Source organism: Nelusetta ayraudi, unplaced genomic scaffold (assembly GCF_046127955.1).
Source record: "Nelusetta ayraudi isolate G7.1 ecotype Tasmania unplaced genomic scaffold, CSIRO-AGI_Nayr_v1 ptg000011l, whole genome shotgun sequence".
In the NCBI taxonomy this organism is placed as follows: Eukaryota; Metazoa; Chordata; class Actinopteri; order Tetraodontiformes; family Monacanthidae; genus Nelusetta; species Nelusetta ayraudi.
Genome location: NW_027466061.1, coordinates 24718464 through 24727972, shown reverse-complemented (window position 1 = coordinate 24727972; position 9509 = coordinate 24718464). Strand labels below are relative to the sequence as shown.

Here is a 9509-nt window from a genome sequence, read left to right as displayed (position 1 = left end):
AGAGAGGCTGGAGTTGTGAGGAGATGGGGGCAGGTGGGGGGCTTCCACCTCCAGAGTGACAGTGTCCCTGCAGGACACTGCTTCATGCTGTCTGGACCAGTTGTGCAGCTGAGCAAACCACAAAAACCATCTTGAAGTCCAGAGGGTGGACGTAGTAAAGCAGAAGTGGGCCATGTGACCTTTGAACCAGTGTAATGGTAAAGAACACGTTGAAACAGTGGAAAATAATTTGTCTCGACATGAATGAGAAGAAATTGAAATTAATCCCTTTATTGTCATTATGCAGTTAGTACAACGAAATTTGAGAAATAGAATAAAATACTCAAGTAAAGTACAGATATCTGAAAAATCGAATGAGGTATTTGTACTTTGTTGCTTCCCACCTCTGGCGGTGGGGCAGTGTGTACAGTACTAAAAACCCCTGCAGTCATCGATAATCTGCCTTTTTGATCACCACATTGATCCTGTTTGCGCACCAACATCTGCACCTTAGCACTGATTTTACCTTTATCCAGATGTTTTTTTTGTCTTAATCTTCATCAACTGGTTTGGACTGGTCAAAGTTAAAACCCAAACAGACTCCAGAGCAGTTTCAGAGTCAAAGCACCGTGCCAAGGTGGTGGATACCTCTCTGACCTTCCTCGGCTACAACCACTGCTACCAAATAGCACCAGTGTGTGTGCCAAAAAAAAAAGTGCCTCCGTTTGGAGCTAAAAGGAACTTAAATTAGAAAGCAATAAATACAAGAAAAACATAGCTAATAAAACCATTATCCGCAGCTTTTTATTGTCAATGTACAAGGCATACAACAAAATTATAGCACCAAAGCATGACGTTGCCTTAAATGAAATAAAATAAAATGATTAATTAATTTTACTGAAGTTACAAAATTATCAATAACATTATGATATGGCAGCTTCCTGGTGACAAGAGGGTTTAATGTTCATTATTGAAAGGCCACCGAGGTGGGTCATTAGGCCATTAGGTCATTGTTGACCTCATATAAGTCTTTAGCTTCGCTCTGCAGATCCAACTGACTCTGGAGCAATTTAAAGAAGACAAATAGACTGAATTGCACGAAACTCCCCTCGCAAAATGAAAAAACTAAAAGATATAGAAAAAAAAAAGAAAAAAAAGAAACACAATCAGTGATCCCAACAGCCTCTGTCCATCTTTTTACATTTCCACATGAACAATAAGCCGTAACTGACTTTTCTGGCTCATGTAGATGATCTTATCTAGACACGAACAGGAGAAGCACAAATGATGAGATTATTGTGGAGTTCTGAGGAACCATCAGCTTTTCATCAGTCGTCATCAGCGGTGAGCAGAGGCACCAAAAGTATTCACATTTTGTACCTCAGTAAAAGTAAAGATATTTGTATGACAAAATACTATGGTAAAAGATACTGATTCAGTAAAAGTACAAAACAAAAATCAAGTAGAATTCAAGTAATTCAAGTAAAAGTATGAAAGTTTAGGTTCTGAAATTTTCTGAAGTCAAAAGTTAAAATTCTGTTTTTTGCCATTAACAAAACAACACATTGGTTGATGATTTTTCAAAAAGGAAAAATCCAGAATAATCTGGACTGAACTGACCAAAGGACAGACAGGTCAGAGGTCTCGAGCATCGGAATCATTTCGAACAGCTTTGCTACTCCCACACACTATACTTTTTTTTTTCTTTTTCAACTGCAGCTACCAACCAAACAGTTATTAGTAATAATTCTGACCAGTGAGACATCATTGTCATTGTTGACACTCATAATAGCAACAACCAATGTTATTTCTACAAGTTTATTTTTCTCTGGACTGCAAATGGGGACTGGATAGTGACCCCAAAGCCGAGGTCCTCTAAATAATCTCCTGTCTCTAAAATATCATCCACTGTTATATAAAACTACACAACAGTAGAGTTCAAATGGCTCTACTTCAAGCAACAATAACTATAATCAATAATCCATGAATGACTTTGAACACAATTTAAAAAAAAATCTTTTTAAGACTTTTAAACACAAAAGTAACCAGCATGTTTTTCCAATGCAAGCAGTGAAAAAGTACAGATATTTGTGTACAAATATAGGTAGTCAAAGTGAAAAGTCATCAATAAAGGAAATACTCAAAAAGTAAAGTCTGTAAAATCTGTAAAGTACAGATACCTGAAAGATCTAGCAAGCTATTTGCATTCTGTTACTTCGAACCCCTAGTGGTGGGACAGTGTATTGTGTACAGGACTAGAATACACTGCAGTCACTGCATAATCAATGATTATTTAAAAAAAAATAATAATAATTTTTTTTAACAAGTTTTACAACTTTGGGTCCGGCGCTGACCACAACTCCTTTTAATTTTCATTCTTCTGACAACAGGAAACCATGCATGAAGGTGGGTTTAAAACAGGTCTGCATAAACAAAGTGATTATATCATAGGGGCAAGAGTTTCACATGACTATTAAAGGCGTTTTATCTAAAGCGGGAGAAAAAATATGTGTGTCATTAAGCGTCTTATCTGTTCAATAAATGAGATAAGGAGAAATCAGGTTCAGCCACATACAGGTTGATTGCCCTGAAGGAGCTCAGCACTTTTACTGCCACCTTTGTTCCTGCAATAATTTAATCACTGACAGCAGCTCATGAAACTGCTTGACCTCGCGGTGCCACTGTTGCTCAGAAATGTGCCTGATTTCATTGATTTTAATGATGGGCAGCAGGTGGAGGACGGTGTGGTGGCCATGACACTCAACTCTAAGTGACTTGTGTTCTTCGTTCAATCTTTTACTGAACAACTAGCAGCTTTTACAGAAAATATGTGCACAGCATAGAACTATGGAAAGTTCTATCTCTTAAAAAAACAAAACAAACCTTGGTGGTTCCCCTTCTCAACCAAAGAAATTCATCTTTAATGAAGCAATAAATGAAGTACTGTATCAATAAAATGAAGATACAGAACAGAGGCTAGCATGGTGGCCCGTGTGATGGTGTGCTGATTTAATTTATGTGAAGCCCAAGCAGCTGCAGAAGATCGACACGTGTGAGAAATTTCCCCACTCATTGGTTGTAGGAACCAGCGACACTAAAACCGGCCAATGGTGTGACCTGTGGTGCGAGACCTCCTTTAAAATAGCAAAGAAGAAGAACAAGAAAAAGAAAAAGAAAAAGAAAAAAGATGATGGTCAAAGTCCTGACTCAGCGCCGGTAGAAAGTCACCTTCTGCTCCAGCTGCTGCTGCTGCTGCTGCAGAACGGCCGGCTGTGCTGGAAACCACGTGGCTGGAAGTGAACTGCACCCCTAACGGTGAGTCGGGTTACTACACCTCATCCAGTCGTCCGGTGCTAAACAGTAGTGCGCTAAGCAACGGGGGCTAAGCTAGCTACCTAGCTAGCTGCTGCTGCTGCTTTGACTTGTCAAGCCGACGTCACTGACTGAGCCGATAAAGCAGATGGTGTGATGGTCCAAGCTGCTTAAGCCCCCCTCTCCCTCCCAAGACACGCGCATCATTGTGTCTTCCTCACAGGTTGCACACGTCACACACTCACCCCAGTTAGTGAAAACAACAACAACAACAACAACAGCAACAACAACAACACACGAGCATCGCGTCAGTAGTACATAGTTTATGCAATACAGTCAGATCTGCCAGAGGCCAGAAGTGTGTGTGTGTGTGTGTGTGTGTGTGTGCGTACACGCGCGCGCGTGTGTTTTGGGGTGGAGGGGAAATCCCGTAAAGAGACGTGAAAAACTCCCTGCGATTCCCTCCCGAGGGAAGAGCCTGACGTCGCGGTGGGAGAAGGAGCGCGAGAGCACGCGTGCACGCGATGAGCAAAGAGGGAGGCCCCTAGAAGACAGCAGGTGTCCCGTGCAGTGCAGGCGGCACTCTGGGAGTGTGTGTGTGTGTGTGTGTGTGTGTGTGTGTGTCGGGAGTTTGTTTTTTGTTTTTGTTTTTTTTGGGGGGGGGTCTCTGCAGGCAGGTATCCCATGCAGGCGGCACTCTGTGTGTGTGTGTGTGTGTGTGTGTGGGCGGGGGGGAGCGCGCACACACGCACACACACACACACACACACACACACACACACACACACACACACACACACAAACGCAACACGACGATCCAGTCGGCTGATAATCGTTTGATTGTGTAACTTCATGGTGAAACTCTCCAGGACTGTCGGTGCAATAGCGCCCTCACTGGCGGCCTGAAATTACTACAGCATTTATTGTAAATGTGCTGCTTACAGTTGATGGGCGTGCTGCCCTGCTTGTTACGCGGGCGAGAAGACGCGTGGGCGTGTGACTGTGCAGCTTGTTTACGGCACTACGGTATGTAGCTGGTTAGGCTGACCTCAGGTGGTTTTGCAGACAAGAGAAACTATTGAAACCGTTTAACGTCAGTTTTAATTTATATTTATATAATTTACTCTGTGATATAGTTATTTATGATCTGATGTGAGTCACACGAGGCGACAGCGTTTCACAATAAATCCTAAAAAGTAATTCTGTAAAAAAAACAAAAACACTAAAAATCTTTTTAGTAAAAAAAACCCCAAAAAACAAAAGCAAGAAATAAACAAAAAGCCTGTCCGTCAACGTAAGACCGGCTCCAGCACAGAAGCAGGTCGCAGGCGCGCGCACGCAGGTGCCCTCTGCGTCGCCGTGAACTTCCTCCTCGCTGCGAGCAGCGTGATTTCCCGTAAACGGCTCTTCTGCCGTGGAAGGCGCAGCGCTGATGCGCATGCGCCGACGCTGTAAAAAGTGAACCGGACTCCCGAGCTGGAGCTGCTAGAAGTGACAAGGTCACGCGTTGGCTTCCACCAGCGAGGAAGCCCGCCGGCCGTCACTTTTTACAGCGCAAGGGGAGGAGAAGGGAGGTGGCGAAGGGGCGGTGCGGAGGGGAGGGGAGGGGAAGACAAGAGGGGAAAACCAGCACCAGCAACAGTATAAAAGTGCTAGTGCGGGAGTTCAGCGCTCAGCCAACTGTACCTTGTGGAGCTTCTGCAGGTGGATCAGAACGAGGCAGGACCTGGGACTATCATTTGCATCACCTCCTGACGGAGCAGCAGCAGCAGACAGTAAGTCCACTGAGATAACCTCATCTTTTAAATAACAACAACAAAAACAACAACAACAGTAATAATAATACTACTAATAATAATCTATCTTTTAAAAACGAACTTGCTTGTCAGTGACAGAACTATTATAGTCTTTTACTGCTGCAACTTTCTTCACTCACGGTTGAAAACCTGTTTAGTTGGAGAAGAGGAGGAGGAGGAGGAGTAGGCGGTTGGGGATTTGGGGGGCAGTTTATCGCGCTGCTCCAGTGTGGGTGGACAAACCCTCCTCCTCCTCCCACCCACTCCTCCTCTTCTTCCTCCACTTCCTGCTGCTCCACCTCCATCTCCGTCGACACTTCAGAGTCTCGTGTTCTGCTCGTCTGACGCTTTTGGCTCACGCAACCTCTTGTGACCCCTTTTCAGTCCAGCATGCCGGTGAGCAGGATGAGGATGAGGCCATGGCTGACCAAGATGATTGACTCAAGCAACATCGCTGGCCTGGAGTGGATTGACAAAGTGAGTGCCTACAGCTCCTCCTACTGCTCCTCCTCCTCCTGCTGCTGCTGCTCAAGATTCTATCAGTGCCCATTGCAAAATTACAAATTTCCTCAATGAGGGATGAATAAAGACATTCTATGCTATTTGATCCATGAGAAGTTCAGAGATCAGCTTCATGCCTGCTGTGTGTCCTCTAGGATGAGACCATCTTTACCATTCCGTGGAAGCACGCAGCCCGTCACGGCTGGAACCTGGAGAAGGACGCCTGTCTCTTCCAGAAGTGGGCCATCCACACAGGTGAGCACGTGCGCCAAAAAAACAAAAGAAAAAAAACAAACACATCTGCAAACATTTGATGGCCCCAAAGAGCCTAACGTGAAGATTCCTCCACCCTCACCGATGCTGCAGGGAAACACACAGCGGGCCAGACATCGGACCCCAAGACGTGGAAAGCCAACTTCCGCTGCGCCCTCAACTCCCTGCCCGACATCGAGGAGGTGAAAGACCGCAGCGTCAACAAGGGCCACCACGCCATGCGCGTCTTCAAGATGCTGCCGGAGGCTTCTAAAAGCAGAGGTGAGAGGAAGTTTGTCTGCTTTGTGTGCACCGAGTATGGGTGTATCTGTCAGTGTGTGTGTGTGTCACTCACCAGAAGTTGTGTTTGTGTTTGTCTTCTTTAGAGAAGAGAGTTAAGGTCAAGACAGACAAGACCCACAGGAGGAAGGTAACTGGAGCAGATCTTCACATCTTCTCTCAAGTTTAGCCACATTAGCTGATGAAGTTAATTGGGGGATCTGAATAAAAAAAGAAGGGAAGAAAGAAAAATTCACTCCGTTCAAAGTCTCGCTGCCTCACTGAGCAAGACTGCGTTTCTCTTCCTTCTGCAGAGCTCCTCCTCTAAATGCTCCTCCTCCAAGGCTGACAAGGACATGGACAGCAGCGACACTCGCTCCTCCACGGACGAGTCTGTGCTGGAGGAGGAGGAGGTGGCCACACAGGAAAACACGGTGGACAGCAGCACGGCGGACAGCAGCAGCAGCAGCAGCAGCAGCAGCAGCAGCAGCAGCATCAGCATCAGCGGCTTCTCCCCGTGTCCTGAGGAGGGGGCCAGCACGTCCGCTCAGCAGAGCTTCCCAGAGTTTTCCTGGCCGCAGCTTCCAGACACTTTGTTCCACAGAATCCAGGTCTCGCCGGACCACTGCACAGGTGAGATAGTGACACCCAATGGTGACTCAGCGTCACTGCAAGTGCGAGTGTGTTCCTCACCTTCTTTCTTCTCCTCTTGTCTGTCCGCCTCCTCCAGACTACGACTATCCCAGCGACATTATCGAGGTGAGCTCCGCCTCCAACTGTCCTCATGTCCTCATATTTTGCTACGTTAGCCGCTATCTAGCTGGTGGCCAGAGTTCTCTTTGGGTTGGAGTTCTGATTACACCCGTTGTTGTTCCTGCAGATCTGTGCAGAACTGGAGAGACTGGAGGACCAGCACTTCAACAGCTGCTGGAGCAGCAACAGCAGCCCAATGGGAAGCCAGTTCAGTGACTCGTCAGGTAGGTCTGGAGCAGCAGCCGCAGCAGCAGCAGCAGCAGCAGCAGCAGCAACATCTCAGGACTGGAGTTAGAAAAGAGACCTAACTACAGCTGACCACACCTGACCTCACCTGAGCGGACTCTCTCTGTCTTACAGTGGATGACAGTGACGACACACCGCTCTACACGACCCTGTCCTCCTTGTTCTCATCCGAATGGAACTCCATGAGAAACTTCACCTGAGGACTTTTTATGGCTCTGCAAAGACTTTGGACTTTTGAAAAGTTTTTCCCCACTGCTGGATCCTCCTCCAGCCTCAGAGACTCTTCCCCTCACCCAGCCAGAGCTGGTTCATCAGTTCGGTTCTACATCTGCTGGTTTTCATCTTCTGCTGTTAAAATCCACACACCTAGAAACTGACAAGGGCTCTCTCTCTCTCTCACTCTCACTCTCTCCACACCCGCTGGTGTGGGTCTCAATTATTCCAAACGACATTTATCCGTTATGAGCAAAGGAGTTTTTAATGTTATTTTATGTAAATATGTACAGTTGTGCATTTTTTTTTAAATAAAAACTCAAAATATGACTCTATGTTTCTAATATCAGTGTGTTTGTGTGTGTGTGTGTGTGTGTGTGTGTGTGTGTGTGTATAATAATAATAATGACTATTATTATTATTATTATTATTATTATTATTATTATTATTATTATTATTATTATCATAGATGGGGTACTTCAGTATTAATTACTGCTCCGAGCAAATATAAAATATTAAAAGTCAAAGTCTTCCCATAAATAAATGACACTTTAGTGTTTTAAAGTGGTTCCACTCGTATCGTTGTGGAAGAGTTTTTTTTTTTGTTTTTTTTTTTTATCTCAATAGACAATAGCTCCTCCAAACACTGTGAGATTACCTGTGGGATGCCAAAAGGATCTATCTTAGGACCATTACTTTTTAATTTATACACGTTGCCCCTGGGAAATGCCATCAGGAGACATGGCATCTCTTTTCACAGTTATGCTGAAGACACTCAGCTCTATGTGGCCGTGTCTCTGGATGACACTGGACATTAATGTGTGTGTGTGTGTGTGTGTGTGTGTGTGTGTGTGCCCTGAATGGTCTTGCACCAGACTATTTTTCAGAGATGCTTTCACTGTATGAACCGGTGAACCAGGTAGGCCCCTCAGATCCTCTGGCTCCTCTCTTTTAACTGTTCCACAGAGTAGAACAATAACATCTGGCGATACTTCTTTCAGCCACTAAGCTCCAAAACTGTGGAACAGCCTGCCATGGGATCTGAGAAGGGTAAGAAACATCAATACTTTTAAGCATAGGCTAAAATGCATCTCTTTAATCTGGCTTTTAAATTATAGTGTGATTGGTCTCCAGGTTTTTTTGTTTTGTTTTGTTATGTTTTTTGCTTTTTGCTGCTGGTTTTTCCTTTTTATTTGTATATTTCTTAATCAGTATGTGAAGCACTTTGAACGACATTGAATTGTTTTGACAGGTGCTATATAAATAAAATTTGATTTGAATTAATTTGATTTGAAAATATATGAATAAATAATAATATTATATATATATATACAAATAAATGTTAAACTTTCAACTTTTACACACTAAAAAACAAACACACACACACACACACACACAAACACTTGGTTATATATGTGTGTGTATATATATATATATATGTATATATATATATATATATATATATATATATATATATATATATATATATATATATATATATACATATATATATATATATATATATATATATATATATATATATATATATATATGTATATATATATATATATATGTATATGTATATATACATATATATATATATATATAAATAACCAAAAAGACAGATTGGAAAATTTGAAATCATAAAATGCCAATGCGACCTCCTGCCCTCAAAACCCCATATCAGAGGCCAGAGAAGTCTCCAGCTAAAAGTCAATAACAACACCTGCAGCCTCGTATTTTAATTGTGAGTCATAATGACACAATCACAAACGAAAAAATGGAAACAATGTCACATTACTGGACGGTCCCAGAATGGAAGACCAAGTCAGGTGACCAAATGAAATACTTCCGCACAACAACAACACACACACACACACACACGCACACACACGCACGCAGAGTAGGGAGGGTATTACTGTGTTGTTGGTGTTGTGTGTGCGTGTGTTCGTGTATGTGTGTGTGTACGCGCGTGCGTGTGTGTGTGTGGAGGGGGCAGTGTGAGAAAAAGAGAAGTCAGCTGACTTTCTGGAAAGAACAAAATTGTGTTTCTGCTGCTGTCAGGTGAGACAAGATTGTTTTTGTTGAGCATTTGAATGTGTGCGTGTATGTGTGTGTGTCTGCACGCACGTGTGTGATTGTGTTTGTGTGCGATATGAAAAAGGAAAGAAGAAGACA

At 43.5% G+C, this 9509-nt stretch overlaps 1 protein-coding gene across 1 annotated transcript; it reads left to right on the top strand.

Moving 5' to 3' along the window:
• The first annotated feature begins 4916 nt into the window (after positions 1-4916).
• Positions 4917-7664, top strand: LOC142885530 (uncharacterized). The gene is made up of 9 exons (XM_076022089.1): positions 4917-5066; positions 5472-5564; positions 5744-5843; positions 5955-6122; positions 6227-6270; positions 6434-6752; positions 6850-6878; positions 7000-7096; positions 7233-7664. The coding sequence occupies exons 2-9, from the start codon at positions 5478-5480 to the stop codon at positions 7316-7318; spliced, it is 930 nt and encodes a 309-aa protein (XP_075878204.1). The 5' UTR covers positions 4917-5066; positions 5472-5477; the 3' UTR covers positions 7319-7664.
• Positions 7665-9509: the final 1845 nt, after the last annotated feature.

Bases quoted from the DNA above. Each gene is read 5' to 3' on its own strand.
- LOC142885530 (XM_076022089.1), top strand. From the start codon at position 5,478: ATGCCGGTGAGCAGGATGAGGATGAGGCCATGGCTGACCAAGATGATT. The intron at 6,271-6,433 runs GTAACTGGAGCA...TTCCTTCTGCAG, and splicing joins ACAAGACCCACAGGAGGAAG to AGCTCCTCCTCTAAATGCTC. The intron at 7,097-7,232 runs GTAGGTCTGGAG...TCTGTCTTACAG, and splicing joins CCAGTTCAGTGACTCGTCAG to TGGATGACAGTGACGACACA.